The 25,970-nt window shown below is 49.8% G+C and overlaps 1 protein-coding gene across 1 annotated transcript in view; it reads left to right on the top strand.

Moving 5' to 3' along the window:
- LOC139228318 (NACHT, LRR and PYD domains-containing protein 3-like) overlaps positions 1-25,970 on the top strand; it is a 75,983-nt gene that overhangs the window by 3,409 nt on the left and 46,604 nt on the right. The window contains exons 2-4 of the mRNA XM_070859504.1: positions 1,281-1,447; positions 22,894-23,065; positions 23,169-23,234. Coding sequence (XP_070715605.1) covers positions 1,281-1,447; positions 22,894-23,065; positions 23,169-23,234 — 405 coding nt within the window. The remainder of the gene's footprint in view (positions 1-1,280; positions 1,448-22,893; positions 23,066-23,168; positions 23,235-25,970) is intronic.

Genomic DNA, 25,970 nt, shown 5'->3' with positions numbered 1-25,970 from the left:
AAAGCCGCTTATCACGCCTCCTGTTGGCCAATAGATCCCGACCACACTCGCTCACAGGGGTTCCACCCGCAGAGCTGCGAATGAAAAGGACGCTCAAAACCCTTATACACCCTACTATGAAAGAAATTGTTGAGAGCAGGCGTCAGTCACAATGTGACTACCATGACAGGTATGCGAGGGCGCGATCTATTGATGTCCTTAATTATGCTGCAGGGCCCAAAAGGCTTGCAGGCACTGTGATTGCCAAAGAGGGGAATAGGGTTTTGGTAGTTAAACTTACCAATGGACAAATCTAAAAGGAGGTTCAGCAACCCCATAGAAGAAGCAGAGGAAGAACACGACATAGAGTTTACTCCACCACAGGTTACCGAACACCGGAACCAAGTGGAGGAGAGCCCAGTCACTGGGCAATCCGGACAGGCCTGAGGCACCGCAAACAGCAGACACTCAGGCCAGCGCCCAACAACCGGAGCCCCAACTCAGGCGCTCTACAAGGGAGCGTAAACCACCAGAGAGACTTAACCTGTGATCCCAATAAGACTTTGGGGGGGGAGGTGATGTCATGTATTCAACTATCATTGTAACCCATGTATCAGCTGACCTAAGTTGTACACCTTGAGAACATTGACCACAAGGGGGTGAACTTGTGGGAGACACTCCTAACCTGGACTTTCAGGTATACAAGGGGAAGCTCCACCCACCTTCATCACTTGAGGTCTTGGTAATAAAGGTAACTGGTCACAGAGTGACCTTCTCTCAAGTATGGGCCTCGTGTGCATTTATACTGTATAGTAAGGGCATATCAAAGCTGTTAAAGGAAGTCACTGAGGAGATAGGAGAGACTCTGAGGATAATTATTCAATCCTCTTTAGATATAAATAATATACTTGAGCTTTGAAGGAGCCCAAGTCACGTCTTTGTTGGAGAAAGGAGAGAGGATAAATCAGGTAGCTAGAATAATTAATCCATGGCAGTTATGGGCCGATTCCTCGAATCGTAATTTGAGGTTGAATTAGTTAAATTTGAGGGGATCATGAGGGGAGGCTGGAAGGAATTGGCAGTAGACAAGTCGTGTTTGACAAATTTTCACCATGTATTTAAGAAGTGACGATATGGATCGATGGGATGTAGCATATGGGGGTGTATATGGTTTTTCAGAAGGTGTTTGATAATGTGGTTCACAGGAGGTTTCAGCTGTTTGGTACAAGAGCAGAGTAGCTGCCCGGATAGAATGGCAACAATGTGTTTCCTTGTTTCCTTTTCTCCATTTGTGTTCACAGATCCGAACTCTACAATCAGAGAGTTCTTGACACATTGCAGCGATTCCCAGCTGTTGGAGTTGACGAAATTCTACTGGGACAGACTGGAACAGGCGATGGAAGAAGGGGTGGATGGAGTCAGCTCGTTGTTAACATACACGAGGCATTTCAGTGGTCAAGAACATCGGGTGAGTGGGAGGGACACAGAGTGAGTTTGGATTGTTTAAACATCACAGTACTGGCAGGATATCCGAGCTTAGAATCAGAGAATGTTACAGAAGAGAAACACATGGATACAACTGTTAATGTTGTAAATCTGGAACAACACAAAAAGATGAAAATACCCAGGGGATCCCTCGGTCTCGGTACACAGAAAGGACAGGATAACGGTTACCACATAACCCTTTGTGGACTGAAATCAAAGGGAAACGAGAATTTAGTCGCACTGGGAAAAAAGAGAGGAGAAAAAATCGACAGGAGTTGAGGGAAAGTCAATGAGTTTACTGACCAACAAACTACTTCAAGTGAATCGAGGAACTGTGAGCTGACAAAACAATCTGTGCGGCAAATGAGAAATAGTTTTAAAAACTGCTAAACTGATGAACATTTATTTACCCAAACAGTAGGGAGTGTTGGATCAGCCGAATAGATTAATCCAAATTATATTGATTCAGATACCGGACATAAATAAATGTGTTGGTTTGATTAATATCCTCAGGACGTTGAAGAAAATTACCCCTCAATATTACTAGGAGTCTGACTACTAACTAATCCAGGCGAGTGCTGAGCACGGGATACCAGAGAAGGACTGAAAGTGACTATTTATCCACGTAGATTAGGGGAGTCAAACAGACTGCAACAGTTCCATCCAGAAAGCAGCTCATCCCTGCTACTGTTGTTGTAAATCTCCTCTGCACCCTATTGAAGAGCTGAACATACTTGCGAACGTGTGCTGCACAGAATTAGACATCATACTGAGTCCTAACATGTGTTTTATAAATGTTCAGCACAACTTCCTTGCATTTGTATGTATCTATTTAGAAATCAAAACAATCCCGTATGTTTTTTAACAGCCTTCTCAAATTATTCTGCCACTCTGTACGCAAACCCCCAGGCCTCCCTGTTCCAGAATCCCCTTTAAAATTGTAAGCTTTACTTTATTTTGCCTTTTATTCTTCCAGCCAAACTGTGTCACACCACATGTCTCTGCATTAAATGTCATCTGCCATTTAACCAGTCTGTTTATGCCCTCCTGAAGTCTGCTGTTACCTTTCTCACTGTTTACTACCTATCCGAGATTCGTATCGTCAGCAAGTTTTGAAATGATGCCACGTGCACCAAATTCCAGGTTATTAATATATATATATATATAAACAGCAGTGGTCCTAATATAATACGGAGCAGGCTCGAGGGGCTAGATGGCCTACTCCTGTTCCTAATTCTTATGTTCTAATACTGCCACCTGTTGGAGAACACTGTACACTTGCTTCCGGTGTGAAAAACTACTGTTCACCTCTACTCTCTGTTTTCTGCCCTGACCCACTTTGCTACTATGCTGCCACAGCCCAGTTAGTGCCGACGGATTCAATTTTACTAACAGGTCTATTACATGGGACTTGTTCAAACGTCTTTTGATGTGCACCACATCAACCGCACTATTGCCATAACCCTTCTCGATTATTTCATTAAAAAACTGAGTCAAGTTTGTCAGACACGATTTGCCTTTATCAAATCCATGGTGGCTGTAATTTAATAACCCATATTGTTCCTATTATGTTCATAATAAAGAATGCAATGAGTAAGTGTGACCTTAGCTCCTTTAATTAGACTCCAGAGTGCAGGTACAGCGTGGGTGGCCTGCTTATATACAGTGCTCCCAAGGGATGCTGGGATCCCTTGGGACTCCAACAGGTAGGCCCTCTGATGGTGGTGTGATACAGGTTGCCAAGGGTTACATACATAACATCACTCCCTCCCAAAGTCAATAATACACTTATTTACAGGGTGAGACGATCTGGGGCTTTTCGTTCCCTTGTCGATCGTCTCGGTACAAATGCAAGTGTGGGTGAGTTGGTTGGTTCTTCACTGGGCTGCTGGGCCGCTGGCCTTGCCGTGCTGCTGGGGTCAGTGAGTTCGGCTTCATGGTCAGCCGTGATGTCGGTTGCCACTTGTGTGTGTGTTGGAGGGTCAAAGTTGGTGGTGTCCTCTTCGGGTTGCTCTTAGCTGTTAGTGAACTGCAATTTGGTTTGGTCCAAATGCTTTCTGCATGTTAGTCCATTGGTCAATTTGACCTGAAACACCCTACTCCCTTCTTTGGCTATGACAGTGCCAGCAAGCCATTTGGGACCATGTCCATAATTGAGTACAAATACAGGGTCATTGATCTCAATATCGCGTGACAAGTTTGCGCGATCATGGTACATGCTTTGTTGATGCCGCCTGCCCTCGACGTGATCATGGAGATCAGGGTGGACAAGAGAGAGCCTTGTTTTGAGCACCCTTTTCATGAGCAGCTCGGCTGGAGGAACCCCGGTGAGCGAGTGGGGTCTGGTGCGGTAGCTGAGCAGCACTCGGGACAGTCGGATCTATAGGGAGCCTTCCGACATGCGTTTCAAGCTTTATTTGATGGTTTGGACTGCCCGTTCTGCCTGGCCGTTGGATGCGGGCTTGAACGGGGCAGATGGGACATGCTTGATCCCATTGCGGGTCATGAATTCCTTGAATTCAGCGCTAGTGAAACACGGCCCATTGTCGCTGACAAGGACATCAGGCAGGCCGTGTGTGGCAAACATGACTCGTAGGTTTTCGATGGTGGCAGTGGACGTGCTTACAGACATTATTACACACTCAATCCATTTTGAATCAGCCTCTACAACAACCAAGAACATTTTGCCTAGAAATGCATAGGATCCTAGACAGTTTGAAGGGCTACGACCACAAACTTAGCAGTGCTTCTCTGGGTGCATTGCTCAGTTAAAAGCAAGTGTTGCACTGGCGCACGCATGACTCTAAATCTGAGTCGATGCCAGGCCACCACACATGGGATCTGGCTATAGCTTTCATCATTACAATGCCTGGATGGGTGCTGTGTAGGTTACGTATGAACGTTTCTCTGCCTTTATGGGCAAGACCACGCGATTACAAAAGACAGTCCGCCCGTATGGACATTTTGTCTTTGCGCCTGTGGAATGGCTTAATCTCTTCCTGCATCTCTGCTGGGACGCTGGACCAGCTCCCATGGAGGACACAGTTTTTTTACCAGGAACAGTAAAGGATCCTCGCTGGTCCAAGTCCTGATCTGGCGGGCCGTAATGGGTGACTTTTCATTTTCGAATGCATCCATCACCATGAACAAGTCTGCAGGCTGTGCTATTTCCACCCCGGTGGTGGGCAATGGTAGCCGACTGAGAGCATCAGCGCAGTTCTCTGTGCCTGGTCTGTGGCGGATTACATAGTTGTATGGGCAGTGTGGGCAGAAGCATTGGTGTTAATCCCTTTGCTGTCTGAGAATAGCGATATGAGCGCCAAGGACAAGTCATATGAGGAGCTGATTGAACACATTCGTAACCAACTAAAACCGGCCAGGCACAAATTTTACCACCACTGCAGACCTGAGGGCCAGGATGTCACCAAATATGCTGCAGACCTCAGGAGACTCGCGGCGCCGTGCGATTTTGGCATGCACCTTGACGAGGCGTTGCAAGATGTTTTTGTTATAGGGATTGGCCATGAAGGTCTCCTTCACAAGCTGCTATCCATTGAACCTACAGTCAGCCTGAAGCAAGCCATCACCATCAGCCAGGCATATATGACCTCGACTTGCAGCACCAAGCAGATGATCCACACAGGCACTGTCCACAGGATAGCCCCCACCATGGACAAAACTGCAGAACATGGCTCTGCCCAGGGTCCTGGAACTCAGAGTCCGCTGAGGGGGGGCTAATCGAGTAGCACCATGCTGGCGCTGTGGAGGAAGCCATGGGGCTCACCGGTCAGGTTTGCGGAGTATATGTGCAATACCTGCCACACGAAAGGCCACCTTCAGCGTATGTGTAAAAGAAACACGACTCACCGTGTGGCTGAGGAGACGGTAGATGATCTGCTGTCCAGCGAGGAGTATTGCAGTTTGGCTCGACGGGCCTCCCAGCCCCAGGTAGAAGAAGATGAGGCGTTTGGACTGTATACGTGTCCCGACGATTCGGCTCCAGTGATTATGGAAGTCAAGATTAACGGAGTCCCAGTGAGTGTGGAAGTGGACACGGGGTCGGGTCAGTCGCTGATGAGTCAGGAAACGTTTGATAAACTGTGGATCAACCCAGCTGCACGACCCGAGCTGGTCCTGGTCACGGCGAAGCTGCATACCTACACCAAGGAACTGATACCTGTTCTTGGCAGAGCGATGTGCAGGTATCTCACGGGGGCGAGACGCACGGTTTACCTTTGTGGATCATTGCAGGCAATGGGCTGACGCTACTCGGCAGGAGATGGATGGGGAAGGTCCATGGGAGCTGGAAGACTTCATTCCTTCACAGGCCGCTGTCCCCCATGTTCACAGGCAGAGCAGGCCTCCACCTTGGGATGGGATGGCAGCGAAGGAAGCGTGTGTGGGGTTGGGCAGAGCAGCGGCGGCCGTCGACTCCCCCCTGCAACGTCTGAGAGTGAGAAAGAGGCGCTGGAACCAGCAGCAGCGCCGACTGAGCTGGAGAGGAGAGAGGGAGAGCAGGCAGCAGCTCGGTGGGTTTCTGGTAGCGGCGGATCTCCCTCAGAGCCACGGTGCCGGGTCTGTAGCGATGAGGCTTCTTCACTCCGCCCGTGGCCGGAGAGCTCTTCTGGGCCGCTTTGGTCACCAGCAGTTTGCAGAGAGAGAGAGGGAGAGCAGGCAGCAGCACAGCGAGTTCAAGATGGCGGCGAGCCTTGTGGCAGCAGAGTTCTGCAGAGAGAAGCAGGCAGGCACCAGCAGCGCAACTAAAATGGCGGCGCCCAGTAGAAACCTCGTGGAAAAAACAAAATGGCGTCTTAAAAGGGAAATGTACCCGTGAGTCTTAAAGGAGCCTGACACCGTTGGCAGTCACCACAAAGAGACTTTTGTAAGGGCAAGAGTGAGTCAAAATAATTACTGTGATTTGTATGATGACGTGATTCATGACAAGAGTTCATATTTTGATACTAAAATGATTACTGTGATTAAAATGATTGAGATGATTGGTGAAAAGAGTTAATATCACAATGCACAGTTAAAAGCGTTAATGGATCCGTGACTAACATGACTAATGGATTAATGCGATTTGTGATTTTATGTGATTTATGCAATGGTTCAGCGGCTGCAGACAAGCCGCAAAAGGCAACGCACCAGTTGCCATACCCTGTCTCAGAGCAGCCCATTACCTCGGGCAAAAAGGAGCAGTATTCCGTCACCACACCACACCAGTGGAGTTGCAGTGTACCTGCAACCTTTTGATATAACTCTTCAACGCATACTAATGTACGGTCTATGTGTACCTGCTTTCTACTGGAGATTATGTTTGTGTACTTGTATCACCCATGTAAGGACTGCAAATACCACATGCTTGCACTGGATCGCAAGCATAATCTCTACATGGGGTGGGAGGGGGAGGGTGGGGGGGAAGTGGATGGTCATGCACTCACACTCATAAATCAACCAGGACAAACCAGGCCGAGATTACCGACAATTTGCTTTTGGAACTGTGGGTGGAGTGAGATGTTATGTATTGTCCAGGTACATTAAATGTATAGTTACAATGGTGCGCCACAGAGGGCGCTGTGGTGGGAGAACCGAAAGTACCTGCAAGACAGAGTATAAAAGGCTGCCCACCACACCTGAGAGGCACTCTGGAGTTACACAATAAAGGACCAAGGTCACGGCAGTCCTACAACACCAGACTGTGTGGAGTCAGTGATTTGTGTGCTACATACATCACAGTCTCGGCGCGTCCTTGATGGCTTCCGTCTTGGCGTCAGTGGGTCTGATGCCGTCTGCTGCGATTCTTCTTCCCAAGAACTCGACCTCTGGCGCCAGGAAAACACACTTCGAGCATTTTAACCTGAGACCCACGTGATCTAGCCGACTTAGAACCTCTTCCAGATTCTTCAAGCGTTCAATGGTGTCCCAACCTGTGACCAGTATGTCGTCCTGGAAAACCACGGTGCGTGGAACTGACTTTAGCAGACTCTCCATGTTCCACTGGAAAATTGCCGCGGCCGAACGAATCCCGAACGGGCATCTGTTATACATGAACAGACCTTTGTGCGTGTTGATGCAGGTGAGGCCTTTCGAAGATTCCTCCAGCTCCTGCGTCATGTAGGCCAAGCTCAGGTCCAACTTGGTGAACATCTTTCCTCCAGCCAGGGTCGCAAATAGGTCGTCTGCCTCGGGTAGCGGAAATATTAGGGGACCGAGGGTCTCGTGCCATGTGCTAGTCAGAGTAGGAATCGCAGGATAGCCCAGATGAATACGTGGCTTGAGGAGTGGTGCAAAAGGGAGGGATTCAAATTCCTGGGACGTTGGAACCGGTTCTAGGGGAGGTGGGACCAGTACAAACCGGACAGTCTGCACTTGGGCAGGATCGGAACCAATGTCCTAGGGGGAGTGTTTGCTAGTGCTGTTGGAGAGGAGTTAAACTAACATGGCAGGCGGATGGGAACCTATGCAGGGAGACAGAGGGAAATAAAATGGAGGCAGAAGCAAAGGATAGAAAGGAGAATAGTAAAAGTGGAGGGCAGAGAAACCCAAGGCAAAAAACAAAAAGGTCCACATTACAGCAAAATTCTAAAGGGGCAAAGTGTGTTAAAAAGACAAGCCTGAAGGCTCTGTGCCTCAATGCGAGGAGTATTTGGAATAAGGTGGATGAATTAACTGAGCAGACAGCAATTAACGGATATGATGTAATTGACGTCACGGAGACATGGCTCCAGGGTGACCAAGGCTGGGAACTCAACATCCAGGGGTATTCAACATTTAGGAACGATAGGCAGAGAGGAAAAGGAGGCGGGGTGGTGTTGCTGGTTAAAGAGGAAATTAATGCAATAGTAAGGAGGGACATTAGCCTGGATGATGTGGAGCTACGGAATACCAAAGGGCAGAAAACGCTAGTGGGAGTTGTGTACAGACCACCAAACAGTAGTAGTGAGGTTGGGGACAGCATCAAACAAGAAATAAGTGATGTGTGTAATAAAGGTACAGCAGTTATCATGGAGGACTTTAATCTACAAATTGACTGGGCTAACCTAACTGGTAGCAATGCAGTGGAGGAGGATTTCCTGGAGTGTATTAGGGATGGTTTTCTCGACCAATATGTCGAGGAACCAACTAGAGAGCTGGCCATCCTAGACTGAGTGGTGTGTAATGAGAAGGGACTAATTAGCAATCTTGTTGTGCGAGGCCCCTTGGGGAAAAGTGACCATAATATGGTAGAATTCACTATCCTTAATTTCCCTTGTTAGCCACAGTTGAGCCACCTTCCCCGTTTTATTTTTACTCCAGACAGGGATGTACAATTGCTGAAGTTCATCCATGTGATCATTAAATGTTTCCCATTGCTTTTCCACTGACGTGGATAGAGAACTGGTTGGCAGACAGGAAGCAGAGAGTCGGGATAAATGGGTCCTTTTCAGAATGGCAGACAGTGATTCGTGGAGTGCCGCAGGGCTCAGTGCTGGGACCCCAGCTCTTTACAATATACATTAACGATTTGGATGAAGGAATTGAGTGTAATATCTCCAAGTTTGCAGATGACGCTAAACTGGGTGGCAGTGTGAGCTGTGAGGGGGACGCGAAGAGGCTTGTATTATAGTTACGAGCTCTGCATAAGTCTTCGCTGGGGCTAGCAGGTCCTTGACATGGCCGTAGACGTTGGGCCCACAACTGCTGAGCAGGATGGCTCTGTGCTTATCAGCCAGCGAGGTCGGTGTGTCTCCTGACAGGTCATTCACGATCCACAAAGGCAACCCAATCTTCCCCATCAGCGAATTGTTGGGAGTTGCTTCGGTTAGACATGTTGTGCATGGAAATTCATAACCTCGTCACCAGGTGTAGTATATGTAAGTACTCCAATAACGACTCCACAAGGTAAGGGTATAGTACTTGAAGTGTAGTGACCTTAGTCCATTTATTGCAGCTCCTTGAGTGAGGACACCAAGAGGTGACCTCCCTTTTATACTTGGTCACCTGCAGTGTGCAGGTGACCCTTAGGTCTCCACCAGTAGCACCCTCTGGTGGTACAGGTATGGTGCATACAGTGTGAAAGTACAGTCAGTGATCTAGTGTTACAGTACATACATTAACATACATAACAAAGACCAGGTATGGTTAACATCAGAATGAGACCAGGTATAGTTAACATCAGAATGAGACCAGATATGGGCAACATCAGAATGAGACCAGGTATGGGTAACATCAGAATGAGACCAGGTATAGTTAACATCAGAATGAGACCAGATATGGGTAACATCAGAATGAGACCAGGTATGGGTAACATCAGAATTAGATCAGGTATGGTTAATGTCAGAATGAGACCAGGTATGGTTATGACCAGAATTATACCAGTACTGAGAGCTCTCGCACAATCACAGAGCTGAATTAATTACATTTCAGAAAAAGACGAGAGAGCCATGAACCAGATCCTATAAATGCTGACATCCATACAGCAGTCTAACTGTAGATAGTGCTCTTGACCTTGGACAGTAAGTACAAAATCAAAGACACAATACAAGCCTCAGACGAGACCAATGGTCACCCCAATTCACATTGAATTGATTGTAGCAGCCCGTCCAGTACCGAAAGCATGAATAATGTGTCCAAAAAGTCTCGCAAACAATGGGTGCCAGGTTCATAGGAACTGTGGGTTATCGAAATTAAAGTAGAATTAAACTAATCCAATACTGAAGGAAACACAATGTTGCTACAGCAGAATAAAATGCAGAAATAAGCCATTAATTGTTAATTTGTGGAGATATCAATGAACAGATATTTAGGATTTTCTTTGACAGCATTTGAAGTGGTCAAAGAGAGCGTAATGAGGGGAGACTGAGGTCTGGAGACTAAGTACGTGCAGTACATATGTGGTGGCATGGGTCTACATGTCTTCAGCAGGAGCAGCCCTTTTAGGTAAAATAACCTCATTTTTTGCCATGGAATAAGCAACTTATCCCACCACTTCAATAAATCCCTGCACGAATCATTGATATTTCACGGACCTCAGAGTATCTGCACTTCCTGAGAAGGAGGAAAATGCTTGTGTGCGAATATTTATACTGTTATGTCCTTAGATGCTCTGATAATGACTCCACGAGGCAGTGTGTTGTACTTGAACTGTAGTGACCTTAGTCCTTTATTGATAACTCCAGAGTGGTGGCCTGCCTTTTATACTGGGCCTGACACACCTGTACAGGTAACCTACAATTCTCCCACTGCTGTGCCTTCTGGTAGCACACCTTGTGATAGTACCAACAGTGGTCATGTAGGATACATGACATCACTCTCCCCAAGTCCTTAGTGTAAATCACCTCTGTATTGACTGTGCTCTGGGCTTAGCTCTATCTGGTTGACCCTTGGCGGGTTGTTTCTATCTTGGGTGAGTGGTTGGTGTTTCGTTGGCAGTAGAGTGCTGGTGGTTGCTGTTTGTGTGTGACCCTGACCACTCCATTCTTCCCCCCCCACATATGGATTATGCTGGAGGCTCATTGCATTCATATACATTCAAGTCCAGAAGAACAAGTTTGCATTACATTTGTAGTTCAGTTGTGAGACAAGTACATTAGACTGGTGAGATACATTATCGATACATACTGGGGATTGGTAACCAGTGCATATGGACAAGTTGGTTCCAGAACTGCTGGATGGGAGGTTGAGAGGCGGAGTGGCAGTGTCCCAGGCCTATAAAAGGCCAGCGTGAGTCGGAGAGGCCCAGCGTGAGTAGGAGAGGACCAGCTGGAGGTCGAGAGGCGGAGTGGCAGCATCCCAGGCCTATAAAAGGCCAGCGTGAGTAGGAGAGGCCCAGCGGGAGGTCGAGAGGCTGAGTGGCAGTTCCCAGGCCTACAAAAGGCCAGCGTGAGTCGGAGAGGCCCAGCGTGAGTAGGAGAGGACCAGCGGGAGGTCGAGAGGCGGAGTGGCAGCATCCCAGGCCTATAAAAGGCCAGCGTGAGTCGGAGAGGCCCAGCGTGAGTAGGAGAGGACCAGCTGGAGGTCGAGAGGCGGAGTGGCAGCATCCCAGGCCTACAAAAGGCCAGCGTGAGTAGGAGATGCCCAGCGTGAGTAGGAGAGGCCCAGCGTGAGTAGGAGAGGCCCAGCGGGAGGTCGAGAGGCTGAGTGGCAGTTCCCAGGCCTACAAAAGGCCAGCGTGAGTAGGAGAGGCCCAGCGTGAGTAGGAGAGGCCCAGCGGGAGGTCGAGAGGCGGAGTGGCAGCATCCCAGGCCTACAAAAGGCAAGCGTGAGTCGGAGAGGCCCAGCGTGAGTAGGAGAGGCCCAGCATGAGTAGGAGAGGCCCAGCGGGAGGTCGAGAGGCTGAGTGGCAGTGTCCCAGGTTTACAAAAGGCCAGCGTGAGTCGGAGAAGCCCAGAGTGAGTCGGAGAGGCCCAGCGTGAGTAGGAGAGGCCCAGCGTGAGTAGGAGAGGACCAGCGGGAGGTCGAGAGGCTGTGTGGCAGTGTCCCAGGTCTACAAAAGCCCAGCGTGAGTCGGAGAAGCCCAGCGTGAGTCGGAGAGGCCCAGCGTGAGTAGGAGAGGCCCAGCGTGAGTAGGAGAGGCCCAGCGTGAGTAGGAGAGGCCCAGCGGGAGGTCGAGAGGCTGAGTGGCAGTTCCCAGGCCTACAAAAGGCCAGCGTGAGTCGGAGAGGCCCAGCGTGAGTAGGAGAGGACCAGCGGGAGGTCGAGAGGCGGAGTGGCAGCATCCCAGGCCTATAAAAGGCTAGCGTGAGTCGGAGAGGCCCAGCGTGAGTAGGAGAGGACCAGCTGGAGGTCGAGAGGCGGAGTGGCAGCATCCCAGGCCTACAAAAGGCCAGCGTGAGTAGGAGATGCCCAGCGTGAGTAGGAGAGGCCCAGCGTGAGTAGGAGAGGCCCAGCGGGAGGTCGAGAGGCTGAGTGGCAGTTCCCAGGCCTACAAAAGGCCAGCGTGAGTAGGAGAGGCCCAGCGTGAGTAGGAGAGGCCCAGTGGGAGGTCGAGAGGCGGAGTGGCAGCATCCCAGGCCTACAAAAGGCCAGCGTGAGTCGGAGAGGCCCAGCGTGAGTAGGAGAGGCCCAGCATGAGTAGGAGAGGCCCAGCGGGAGGTCGAGAGGCTGAGTGGCAGTGTCCCAGGTTTACAAAAGGCCAGCGTGAGTCGGAGAAGCCCAGAGTGAGTCGGAGAGGCCCAGCGTGAGTAGGAGAGGCCCAGCGTGAGTAGGAGAGGACCAGCGGGAGGTCGAGAGGCTGTGTGGCAGTGTCCCAGGTCTACAAAAGCCCAGCGTGAGTCGGAGAAGCCCAGCGTGAGTCGGAGAGGCCCAGCGTGAGTAGGAGAGGCCCAGCGTGAGTAGGAGAGGCCCAGCGTGAGTAGGAGAGGCCCAGCGGGAGGTCGAGAGGCTGAGTGGCAGTTCCCAGGCCTACAAAAGGCCAGCGTGAGTCGGAGAGGCCCAGCGTGAGTAGGAGAGGACCAGCGGGAGGTCGAGAGGCTGAGTGGCAGTTCCCAGGCCTACAAAAGGCCAGCGTGAGTAGGAGAGGCCCAGCGTGAGTAGGAGAGGCCCAGCGGGAGGTCGAGAGGCGGAGTGGCAGCATCCCAGGCCTACAAAAGGCCAGCGTGAGTCGGAGAGGCCCAGCGTGAGTAGGAGAGGCCCAGCATGAGTAGGAGAGGCCCAGCGGGAGGTCGAGAGGCTGAGTGGCAGTGTCCCAGGTTTACAAAAGGCCAGCGTGAGTTGGAGAAGCCCAGAGTGAGTCGGAGAGGCCCAGCGTGAGTAGGAGAGGCCCAGCGTGAGTAGGAGAGGACCAGCGGGAGGTCGAGAGGCTGTGTGGCAGTGTCCCAGGTCTACAAAAGCCCAGCGTGAGTCGGAGAAGCCCAGCGTGAGTCGGAGAGGCCCAGCGTGAGTAGGAGAGGCCCAGCGTGAGTAGGAGAGGACCAGCCGGAGGTCGAGAGGCTGTGTGGCAGTGTCCCAGGTCTACAAAAGCCCAGCGTGAGTCGGAGAAGCCCAGCGTGAGTCGGAGAGGCCCAGCGTGAGTAGGAGAGGCCCAGCGTGAGTAGGAGAGGCCCAGCGGGAGGTCGAGAGGCGGAGTGGCAGCATCCCAGGCCTACAAAAGGCCAGGGTGAGTCGGAGAAGCCCAGCGTGAGTGGGAGAGGCCCAGCGTGAGTAGGAGAGGCCCAGCGTGAGTAGGAGATGCCCAGCGTGAGTAGGAGAGGACCAGCGTGAGTAGGAGAGGACCAGCGGGAGGTCGAGAGGCGGAGTGGCAGCATCCCAGACCTACAAAAGGCCAGCGTGAGTAGGAGAGGCCCAGCGTGAGTAGGAGAGGACCAGCGTGAGTAGGAGAAGCCCAGCGTGAGTCGGAGAGGCCCAGCGTGAGTGGGGAGGCCCAGCGGGACATGAGTGCAAAGGCGGAGCTTGTGCAGCTCCAGCTGGGAGAGAAAGCAAAAAAGTAGAAAGAAATCAAAAGGTGACATCACAGCCAAAGGGGTAAGTGATTGGCTGGTGATTGGTGAGTAGCTTTTCTTTTTCTTTTTATATCAGTAAGTAACCTGTTAACATTGTTGTCGCCAAATTAAGTGTATTGAAGGGTTAAGTCATGGCAGGAGAGCTCGGACACGTGATATGCTCCTCCTGTACTATGTGGGAACTCAGGGACACTTCCGGCTGACGACAATGTGTGCGGGAAGTGTATCCGCCTCCAGCTCCTGACAGACCGCGTTGCGGAATTGGAGCTGAGGATGGATTCACTCTGGAGCATCCACGATGCTGAGAATGATGTGATTAGCACATGTAGCGAGTTGGTCTTACTGCAGGTAAAGGGTCCACAGCCAGATAGGGAATGGGTGACCAGCAGGAAGAGCAGTGCAAGGAAGGTAGTGCAGGGGTCCCCTGCGGTCATCCCCCTGCAAAACAGATACACCGCTTTGAGTACTGTTGAGGGGGATGACTCATCAGGGGAGGGCAGCAGCAGCCAAGTTCATGGCACCGTGGCTGGCTCTGCTGCACAGGAGGGCAGGAAAAAGAGTGGGAGAGCGATAGTGATAGGGGATTCAATTATAAGGGGAATAGATAGGCGTTTCTGCGGCCGCAACCGAGACTCCAGGATGGTATGTTGCCTCCCTGGTGCAAGGGTCAAGGATGTCTCGGAGCGGGTGCAGGACATTCTGAAAAGGGAGGGTGAACAGCCAGTTGTCGTGGTGCACATTGGTACCAACGATATAGGTAAAAAACAGGATGAGGTCCTACGAGACGAATTTAAGAAGCTAGGAAGTAAATTAAAAAGTAGGACCTCAAAAGTAGTAATCTAGGGATTGCTACCAGTGCCACATGCTAGTCAGAGTAGGAATCGCAGGATAGCTCAGATGAATACGTGGCTTGAGCAGTGGTGCAGCAGGGAGGGATTCAAATTCCTGGGGCATTGGAACCGGTTCTGGGGGAGGTGGGACCAGTACAAACCGGACTGCACCTAGGCTGGACTGGAACCAATGTCCTCGGGGGAGTGTTTGCTAGTGCTGTTGGGGAGGAGTTAAACTAATATGGCAGGGGAATGGGAACCAATGCAGGGAGACAGAGGGAAACAAAATGGAGACAGAAGCAAAAGACAGAAAGGAGAATAGTAAAAGTGGAGGGCAGAGAAACCCAAGGCAAAAAACAAAAAGGGTCACTTTGCAGCAAAATTCTAAAGGGTCAAAGTGTGTTTAAAAAGGCAAGCCTGAAGGCTTTGTGCCTCAATGCGAGGAGTATTCGGAATAAGGTGGACGGATTAACTGTAGATAGACGTTAATGGATACGATGTGATTGGCATCACGGAGACATGGCTCCAGGGTGACCAAGGCTGGGAACTCAACATCCAGGGGTATTCAACATTTAGGAAGGATAGACAGAAATGAAAAGGAGGCGGGGTGGCGTTGCTGGTTAAAGAGGAAATTAATGTAATAGTAAGGAGGGACATTAGCCTGGATGTTGTGGAATCTGTATGGGTGAAGCCAAGGAATACCAAAGGGCAGAAAACGCTAGTGGGAGTTGTGTACAGACCACCAAACAGTAGTAGTGAGGTTGGGGACAGCATCAAACAAGAAATTAGGGGTGTGTGCAATAAAGGTACAGCAGTAATCATGGGCGACTTTAATCTACATATCGATTGGACTAACCAAACTGGTAGCAATGCGGTGGAGGAGGATTTCCTGGAGTTTATTAGGGATGGTTTTCGAGACCAATATGTCGAGGAACCAACTCGAGGCCTGGCCATCCTAGACTGGATGTTGTGTAATGAGAGAGGATCAATTAGCAATCTCGTTGTGCGAGGACCCTTGGGGAAGAGTGACCATAATATGGTGGAATTCTACATTAGGATGGAGAATGAAACAGTTAATTCAGAGACCATGGTCCAGAACTTAAAGGGTAACTTTGAAGGGATTAAATGTAGTATTTCGAAATTTGCGAATGACACTAAGTTGGGTGGCAGTGTGAGCTGCGAGGAGGATGCTATGAGGCTGCAGAGTGACTTGGATAGGTTAGGTGAGTGGGCAAATGCATGGCAGATGAAGTGTAATGTGGATAAATGTGAGGTTATCCACTTTGGTTGTAAAAACAGAGACAGATTATTATCTGAATGGTGACAGATTAGGAAAAGGGGAGGTGCAACGAGACCTGGGTGTCATGGTACATCAGTCACTGAAGGTTGGCATGCAGGTACAGCAGGCGGTTAAGAAAGCAAATGGCATGTTGGCCTTCATAGCGAAGGGATTTGAGTACAGGGGCAGGGAGGTGTTGCTACAATTGTACGGGGCCTTGGTGAGGCCACACCTGGAGTATTGTGTACAGTTTTGGTCTCCTAACTTGAGTGAGGACATTCTTGCTATTGAGGGAGTGCAGCGAAGGTTCACCAGACTGATTCCCGGGATGGCGGGACTGACATATCAAGAAAGACTGGATCAACTGGGCTTGTATTCACTGGAGTTCAGAAGAATGAGGGGATCTTATAGAAACGTTTAAAATTCTGATGGGTTTAGACAGGTTAGATGCAGGAAAAATGTTCCCAATGTTGGGGAAGTCCAGAACCAGGGGTCACAGTCTAAGGATAAGGGGTAAGCCATTTAGGACCGAGATGAGGAGAACCTTCTTCACCCAGAGAGTGGTGAACCTGTGGAATTCTCTACCACAGAAAGTTGTTGAGGCCAATTCACTAAATATATTCAAAAAGGAGTTAGATGAAGTCCTTACTACTCGGGGGATCAAGGGGTATGGCGAGAAAGCAGGAATGGGGTACTGAAGTTGCATGTTCAGCCATGAACTCATTGAATGGTGGTGCAGGCTCGAAGGGCCGAATGGCCTACTCCTGCACCTATTTTCTATGTGTCTGTGTCCATGCAGTCTGGTGATGGTGCGGTGCCTAGTGCTGGCAGTGGGAACCCGGTTGGCTCAAGTTGCCTGCTCTCGGGGCTGTTGCTGCTGCTCCTAGCGTTGGGTAGGTTTACTGAAGCCTGTGACCTCCCTGTCCTTTCTTTGCACTCTGGGTCACTGCTGCTCCCTGAGGGGCAGTCGTCCAACAGTGCACAGGGAACTGCTGACTCGCTGGCCTGGGCCTTGTTTGGTTTGGGATCCTGGCTGGTCCCGGTCCCCTTTGGGAGGAGTGTAGCGGGTGACCCTTCATTCTCGGGTATGGCCTTGGTGCTGATGGGGTCTGGGGGCTGCGCCTTAGCACAGTCTGCTCTTTCAGGCTCGTGGCGGTTGGTGCCATCGGGTGCCTGAGAGGTGGAGCCGATCAGGGGCAGGGTATCGATACCGGTGCTGTTGCCCTCTTGAGATCGCTTGCTCTGCAGCTCGTGTGTATTGGCTGCTTGTGGCCACACTCCATGGTGCATAACTCTGGTCCCAGGGACGCAGGCTACAGCGTTGGGTAGCTCGCTGGACCTGTGTGCTCCTGATGGGTGTTTGCCCGCTGCATTGGCTGTATGCAGTTGAAAGCCTACATCACACAACATTTCATTACTTATTGTGAATACCCTGTAGCTCCTTGCTTATTGCATGTACACAATTCTGATCATCACTTACACATTTTATCTCTAACTCACAGTTGCTCTTACATTGATTAAGTGTGTGGAACTGTCCCTTTAAGTGTGGTGGGTTGCAGGCCTCCTTTAAGAGGGCCTTGCTATCTTTACCCCAATCCTTTTCTCCGTTTGGTACCACGTGTTGCTCCATCAGCGCTGCAGCTCGTGGTCTGGCCGCCATCTTTCCTCTATCCACAATGTCGACTGCAGTGATCCTCTTCTCCCCGGGTTCTGCCACTGAATCTGGGGAGTCGCCTTTGGATCCGATTTTCTTCCTCAGGAGTCCTGCCACTGGAGCCTGGAAAGTGCGTTCAGGTCGTCTCAACTGGATCATCTCCACGCAGTCGTGCTGAGCGGTCTGTGCCTCGGGTGCTGTGCTGGTCTGCTCTCTGGTGCCGGATCCAACCTCAGGTGGGGGCTTGCTTTGCCTCTGAGCGCAGGGGACATCGATCGCTGGAGGGGTGAAGTCTTCCGACTTCCAATGGATCTTCTCCATCCACCTTCATCTGAGTAGCATTGGTCCATCACCTGCAACAATCCACAGAGGTAGCTTGTGCACCGTGCCATCATGGAGTACCTTAACATCTGCGCTACCAAGGACTGGGATAAGTTCATCGGTGTAAGTGCACAGCTTTGCCTGAACCGGGACCAACTTGGGTCATTCAGCTTGATTGTCCCACAGCCTCTCAAAGGCTTCTTGATTCATTACTGACTGGCTCGCCCCTGTATCAACTTCCATGAAGACTGGAACACCATCTATCTCGACTTCCATCCTCAACGGGGAACACTCGGTGGTGCAGGTAAACATGTTATGTACCTCCCCTTGGGGCTGGGCTGCCTTTCTGCCTATCGTTTCATAATCCGCGGTGGATTCATGGCCATCTGCAGACTCCTCATCAACACAGTGAGTCATATTTCTCTTACATATTTGCTGGAGGTGCCCCTTTGTGCTGCAGCCTTTGCATACATTGTCTTTAAAACGGCTCTGGTGAGCCCTGTGATTCCCTCCACAACGCCAGCATGGAGCTACTCAATTAGCCCCCCTTGGCGGACTCTGAGTTAACGGACTCTGGGGCCTGTTCTCTCTTCCCTGAGAAGGTTCGCGCTCTACAGTCCAGCCTCTAAAAGACACCACTTTGTGCACAGTACCTGCTGGGTTTGAGTCCTGAGGGTAAGTCATCTGCCGAGAGCCGTAGGTCGAGGTCATGAATGCCTGGCTCACAGAGCTGGCCTTCTGCAGTGTGACTGTGGTATCCACCGACAGTAGCTTATGAAGAAGGCCCTCATAGCCGAGTCCAATGACAAAAATGTCCCGCAACGCTTCGGTGAGGTGATCGCTGAAATCACATGGTACCACCAGCCTCCTGAGGTCTGCCGCATATTTCGCGATTTCTTAGCCTTCGGGCCATCGGTGGGTGTAGAACCGGTGACTGGCTGAGAGGATGCTCTCCTTGGGCTTGAGTTACTCATGGATCAGTATTATGAGCTCCTTGTACGACTTGGTCATTGTCTTCACTGGTGCCAGCAAGTCCCTGACGAGGCCACAGACGGTGGGCCCACAACTGGTCAGCAGGATAGCTCTGTGCTTTCTGGTCAGTGTGGCCGGGTTGTCTCCTGCCAGGTCGTTTGCTGTGAAGAAATGGTCGAGCTTCTCCAATCATCACCATCGACGAATGCTGCAACGTACCAAGGGTAGCCATTTTCACGTGAAAGTCTCGTCACCAATTGTTATGTCTTTAGGTGCTCTGATAATGACTCCACAAGGCAGCGGTCCAGGTCAGCATGGATTTATGAAAGGGAAATCATGCTTGACAAATCTTCTGGAATTTTTTGAGGATGTAACTAGTAGAGTGGACAAGGGAGAACCAGTGGATGTAGTGTATTTGGACTTTCAAAAGGCTTTTGACAAGGTCCCACACAAGAGATTGGTGTGCAAAATCAAAGCACATGGTATTGTGGGTAATATACTGACGTGGATAGAGAACTGGTTGGCAGACAGGAAGCAGAGAGTCGGGATCAACGGGTCCTTTTCAGAATGGCTAGTGGAGTGACTAGTGGAGTGCCGCAGCGCTCAGTGCTGGGACCCCAGCTATTTACAATATACATTAATGATTTAGATGAAGGAATTGAGTGTAATATCTCCAAGTTTGCAGATGACACTAAACTGGGTGGCGGTGTGAGCTGTGAGGAGGCTGCTAAGAGGCTGCAGAGTGACTTGGACAGGTTAGGTGAGTGGGCAAATGCAAGGCAGATGCAGTATAATGTGGATAAATGTGAGGTTATCCACTTTGGGGGCAAAAACGCGAAGACACAATATTATCTGAATGGTGGCAGATTAGCAAAAGGGGAGGTGCAACGAGACCTGGGTGTCATAGTTCATCAGTCAGCATAAGGTACAGCAGGCAGTGAAGAAGGCAAATGGTATGTTGGCCTTCATAGCTAGGGAATTTGAGTATAGGAGCAGGGAGGTCTTACTGCAGTTGTACACGGCCTTGGTGAGGCCACACCTGGAATATTGTGTTCCGTTTTGGTCTCCTAATCTGAGGAAGGACGTTCTTGCTATTGAGGGAGTGCACCGAAGGTTCACCAGACTGATTCCAGGGATGGCTGGACTGACATATGAGGAGAGACTGTATCAACTGGGCCTTAATACATTGGAGTTTAGAAGGATGAGAGGGGATCTCATAGAAATATACAAGATTCTGACGGGACGGGACAGATTAGATACGGGTAGATTGTTCCCGATGTTGGGGAAGTCCAGAACCAGGGGACACAGTCTTAGGATAAGGGGTAGGCCATTTAGGACTGAATGAAGAGAAACTTCTTCACTCAGAGAGTTGTTAACCTGTGGAATTCCCTGCCGCAGAGAGTTGTTGATGCCACATCACTGGATATATTCAAAAGGGAGTTAGATATGGCCCTTACGGCTAAGGGGATCAAGGGGTATGGAGAGAAAGCAGGAAAGGGGTACTGAGGGAATGATCAGCTATGATCTCATTGAATGGTGGTGCAGGCTCGAAGGGCCGAATGGCCTACTCCTGCACCTATTTTCTATGTTTCTATGTGTGTTGTACTTGAACTGTAGTGACCTTAGTCCTTTATTGATAACTCCAGAGTGAGGATCACACCTGGTGGCCTGCCTTTTATACTAGGCCAGGCACACCTGTACAGGTAACCTCCAAGCCCTCTGGTGGCACACCTTGTGATAGTACCAATAGTGGCCTTGTAGGATACAGGACATATACCATGCTACGCAATAATCTGCTGAACAGAGTCATCCATTTCAAATCAACTGGCGAAGTTAATGTCAAAAAAACCAATCGGTAACCAACACTAATTGAAATTAAATTAACTACCCTGCTCTTGATCTTCAACGGAATAAAAAGTATCAAATTCAATAAACTGGGTGACATTGATCTTATCACGGGATATAATAAAGGGACAGTGGCAGCATGGATATGAAATTGGCCAAGTGACAGGAAACAGAGGTGGTGAAATTGCCCCGTACCCCCATTGTGGGCGTTAACCTTCCGGGGCTGGGACTTTTAGCACCCGGCACGTTAGTCCTTCCCCTGACATATTGGGCCTACTGCCCCTCAAAGAGTATCTGCGGTGCTCCACTTCCTTTGGGGGCGGTTCCCTGGGTGCTACTGCGGCACTAAGTCAAGTGCTGCCCGGATGATCCATACCGCTCAGACACTACAACGCCCCCCTCCCCTTCGATTTAAACAGCAGCTACGCGCTCTGCATGGCCCTTTGATGGCCACCACTGGGCCACCAGGGGCACGAGAGACCAGCACCCCAAGACGGAGTGCAGGGCTACACGATGGCAATTACCCCCGCAGGGCCGTAAGGGGTCGCCGCGCGTGGGGATGACGTTACCGCTGGTTGTACGGTGGCCTGGGATGCTAACTGTGGGGCGCGACATTGCCATGGCAGTGCCTGCAGCACCTTCTGGGTAATTTCCAGTGAAGAGGTAGCGCCCCCTCCCCTGGGCAAAAACTGCCTTGTGAGTCCCCCTGGATGTGCTAATGGGGCTATAAAACGGTGCAATTTCACCCCTCGAGCCTAGTGGTGAACGGTTGTTTCTGGGACTGAAGGAAGGTATACAGTGGTGTTCCCCAGGGGTCAGTACTGGGACCACTGCTTTTATTAATATATATTAATGACTTGGACGTGGGTGTACAGGGCACAGTTTCAAAATTTACAGATGAAACACTTGGAAATATAGTGAACAGTGAGGAGGGGGTTACGTTTAGAATAACTCCACAAAAGTGTTGTGACCTTGGTCTCTTTATTGTAACTCCAGAGTGAGGAGACAGCAAGGTAGTCTGCCTTTTATACCTGCTTTCCAGGGTGTGCAGGTAACTCTTGGGTCTCCCACAGCTGCGCCTCCTGGTGGCAAGTCTTACACATTGGTCGTGTTTACATACATAACATTGGGGAGCGACAGACTTCAGGAAGAAATGAGCGGACATGTTTTTTGGGAGGGCTAACAAGGGAAGGGAATACACATTAAATGGAGGATACTGAGAAGTGTAGAGGAACAAAGGGCCCTTGGAGTACATGTCCACAGATCCCTGAAGGTAGCAGGCCAGGTGGATAAGGTGGTTAAGAAGGCATACGGAATGCTTGCCTTTATTGGCCAAATGATAGAATATAAGAGTAGGGAGGTTATGCTTGAACTGTATAATACAGGTTGAGCCACAGCTGGAGTATGGCTCAGAGACTTGAAAGTCTTCCTCAATTTCGAGGGACTGCCTATGATGATGATAAAACACTGGTTAGGCCATAGCTGGAGTACTGCGTGCAGTTCTGGTCACCGCATTACAGGAAATATGTGATTGCACTGGAGAGGGTACAGAGGAGATTTATGAGGATGTTGCCGGGAGAGGAGAATTTTAGCTATGAGGACAGATTGGATCGGCTGGGTTGCTTTCCTTGGAACAGAGGAGGCTGAGGGGAGACATGATTGAGATGTATAAAATTATGAGGGGCCGAGATAGAGTGGATAGAAAGGGCCTTTACCCTAAGCAGAGGGGTCAACAACTAGGAGGCATAAATTTAAAGTAATTGGTAGAAAGTATAGAGGGGATCTGAGGGGAAATGTCTTCACGCAGAGGGATGTGGGGGTCTGGAACTTACTGCTTGAAAGGGTGGTAGAGGCAGAAACCCTCACCATATTTAAACAGTACCTGGATGTGCACCTGAAGTGCCGTAACCTGCAGGGCTACGGACCAAGAGATGGAAAGTGGGATTAGGCTGATAGCCTCTTGTTGGCCGGAATGGACACGATGGGCCGAAATGGCCTCTTTCCGTGCTATAAACTTCCACGATGCTATGATGTGACAGATGAGATTTAACGTAGAAACTACAGGCCCTTCACTCCGCTCATCAATATATTTATTATTATTCTTTACAGAAAGTCACTGAGCTCACGGAGCAGGGAAAGCGGGCGGACAGTTCCAAACTTCTCCTGAAGATGGTGATGGGGAAAGGCTCTGGGGCCCGAAGGGTGATGTGGGAATCCTTTGTGAATATGCGCCTTGGGGTACCAAAGCTGGACAAAGTACTGAGAGAAGTCGAGGAACACGGTACTGTAAAATCACACACTGGATTCAACCTCACATCCAAATTACATATTTTTATAATGTTGTGCACAGATTTGCTTTGATGAAAATTAATTTATTTAAACAGGTTTCTTTCGATTTGATGAAATGAAAGCCACAGAATTTTTTTCCGAAGTTCCCAGTCAGCTGAAAGGTCGGTGATTGGGGGAAGATTTCAATCAAATTATTTTGTTTCTGACTATCAGAAGCTTTTACTTCGACCAGTAGTTTAGCGATTTCTAGAATCTGGGGATGAAAAGTTCAACAGATAGGCAAACAGAATTCAATGTTATTTTCACTTGTCACTGATACTGAAATGTGACATTGAAATGTGTGGGGTGAGGTTACAATTTGCAGCGGGTTTGGGATTATCTGTAATATGCAGATGTTGTCATTGCTCCAGCTGTTCCTGTGACTGGCCTTTGCTGTGACACCCCTCCCTATCTCTGTAACCTCCTCAAGACCTATACCCCTCCCTATCTCTGTAACTTCCTCCAGCCCTACACCCCTCCCTATCTCTGTAACTTCCTCCAGCTCCTACACCTCTCCCTATCTCTGTAACCTCCTCAAGACCTATACCCCTCCCTATCTCTGTAACCTCCTCAAGACCTATACCCCTCCCTATCTCTGTAACCTCCTCAAGACCTATACCCCTCCCTATCTCTGTAACCTCCTCAAGACCTATAACCCTCCCTATCTCTGTAACATCCTCCAGCCCTGCACCCCTCCCTCTGTAACCTCCTCCAGCTCCTACACTCCTCCCTATCTCTGTAACCTCCTCGAGACCTATACCCCTCCCTATCTCTGTAACTTCCTCCAGCCCTACACCTCTCCCTATCTCTGTAACCTCCTCAAGACCTATACCCCTCCCTATCTCTGTAACCTCCTCAAGACCTATACCCCTCCCTATCTCTGTAACCTCCTCAAGACCTATATCCCTCATTTCCATAACCTCCTCCAGCCCTTACACTCCTCTCTATTTCTGTAATCTCCTCCAGTCCCTACACCCTCCCTATTGCTGTAACCTCCTCCAGCCCTACAACCCTCCCTATCTGTGTAACCACCTCCAGCCCTGCACCGCTCCCTCTGTAACCTCCTCCAGCTCCTACACTCCTCCCTATCTCTGTAACCTCCTTCAGTCCTACACCCCTCCATATCCCTATCTCTGTAAACTCCTCCAGCTCTACAACACTCCCTATCTCTGTAACCTCCTCCAGCACCTATACCCCTCCCTATCTCTGTAACATAGAAACATAGAAAATAGATGCAGGAATAGGCAATTCGGCCCTTCGAGCCTGCACCACCATTCAATAAGATTGTTAGCGCGAATGTTTTCCTGCAAGAATCACTCGACACTCTGGGTCGGTTCCAACGCCAAAACAGCTTTTATTACGCCGGCGGGGAGAGAGCCTCTGGTCCAACTTCAGGCACTCCATTCTCCACCGAACAAAGAAATTCATCGATATTTATATGTTTTACAATAGTTCATTACAGTTACTCAGCCCACTTCGGCTGGACACAATCCAATCATAACGATTATAGATTACATATAGGTTTCTTTAACCCAATAGAATTCTCCTGATACCTCAGGGGCTGTATGTTTGGTTCTTGTCAGCTGATTAATGACCTCGTTATGTGAGGTAGGCCTCCCCTTATCTCACTTCCTCGGGCTCTGCTGTGTGAAGTCCTTGATTAAGGACATTCCATACCAGGTACTATAATGGTTCGTTATAGTTATCTTGTCTCAAGCGTATGATCCAAGGCATTCCCGGTAGTGGTCCTCACAGGGTCATTGCTCGGTTATTACTCGGTCAGCCTCAGTTCATTACTTGACTAACTGAGTTCCCATCATGCTTGGGCAGCCATTTTATATTTGGCCATTTTAAACCTATATGAGTTTAGATATATTCAGCAGGTGTCTAATGCCTAGTGTTTAGATATATTCAGCAGGTGCCTAATGCCTACAACAATTCCCCCCTTTCGGTAAAGGGACTAGTCCTAGTCCCCCTTTAACCGACTGCCCTACTTTTATTAGATTTTGTGCACGGCCCGGTACTCCCTGCCTCAACGTACTGGCCAGTCAAGCGGTTTCAGGAGTCCCGGTTGCTTAAATCAAATTGACGAAGGCCAAATCCTCCTGCCCCTTTATTAGACAGGCTTGTTTAGTATCTGGACCGGTCATGGGTCCCTCTTCGTTGTGCGTGGTGCCTGCATGCCTGGCAGACCATTATGCCCCATGTTATTGCTAAGATCAATTGTATCCCGATCAGTATGTGTGAAATTATTCGAATCCAAGGATGGATGTTCACATTTATTCCCCAGTCCCAGACCTTTCTCCACCAACTCTGATTTTGTAAGTCTAATTTTAGTTTGCAGTTGGTGGTAGAGCTTTACGGATTGACCCACCCTGAGCCTCAATTCCCGTAATACCTCGGTTAGATGTGGGATAGGGACCTGATCTGGCTCGTCATAATCCTGCAAATGATCATGGAGCTGATCGGTCACATTGATACCTTCGGGCTTCTGGCGCCTGACCTGGGTGATATGCGCTTGCCCGATCGTAGTGGCGTAAAGCAAAAGTTTGGCTGTGGTATTGGACACTGCAGGTCATTATACTGGTATGAACGCTCTGTGGTAGAGACGCAGTATCTTCCCTTCCCTCCGTAGCCTGCCCTCGCGAAGTGTCTGTGTGCGGGCACTATTTCTAGTACACACCCGTCGGTTCGGTTGAACCCGCACTCGTCTAGCTCCCCTCGGCCCACCGGGTGAGGGCATACTGTGATCTCCCCCCTTTGCTTGCATTCTGTTCGGGAAATCCCGGTAAGTATGTCGTTTCGGCGGAGGTGGTGGTCAAATAGTAACGCATGGAGACATTTTCCCGTATTACTCC

This window comes from Pristiophorus japonicus, chromosome 2 (genome assembly GCF_044704955.1).
Source record: "Pristiophorus japonicus isolate sPriJap1 chromosome 2, sPriJap1.hap1, whole genome shotgun sequence".
Classification (NCBI taxonomy): domain Eukaryota; kingdom Metazoa; phylum Chordata; class Chondrichthyes; family Pristiophoridae; genus Pristiophorus; species Pristiophorus japonicus.
This window is presented reverse-complemented; position numbering and strand designations above follow the sequence as displayed.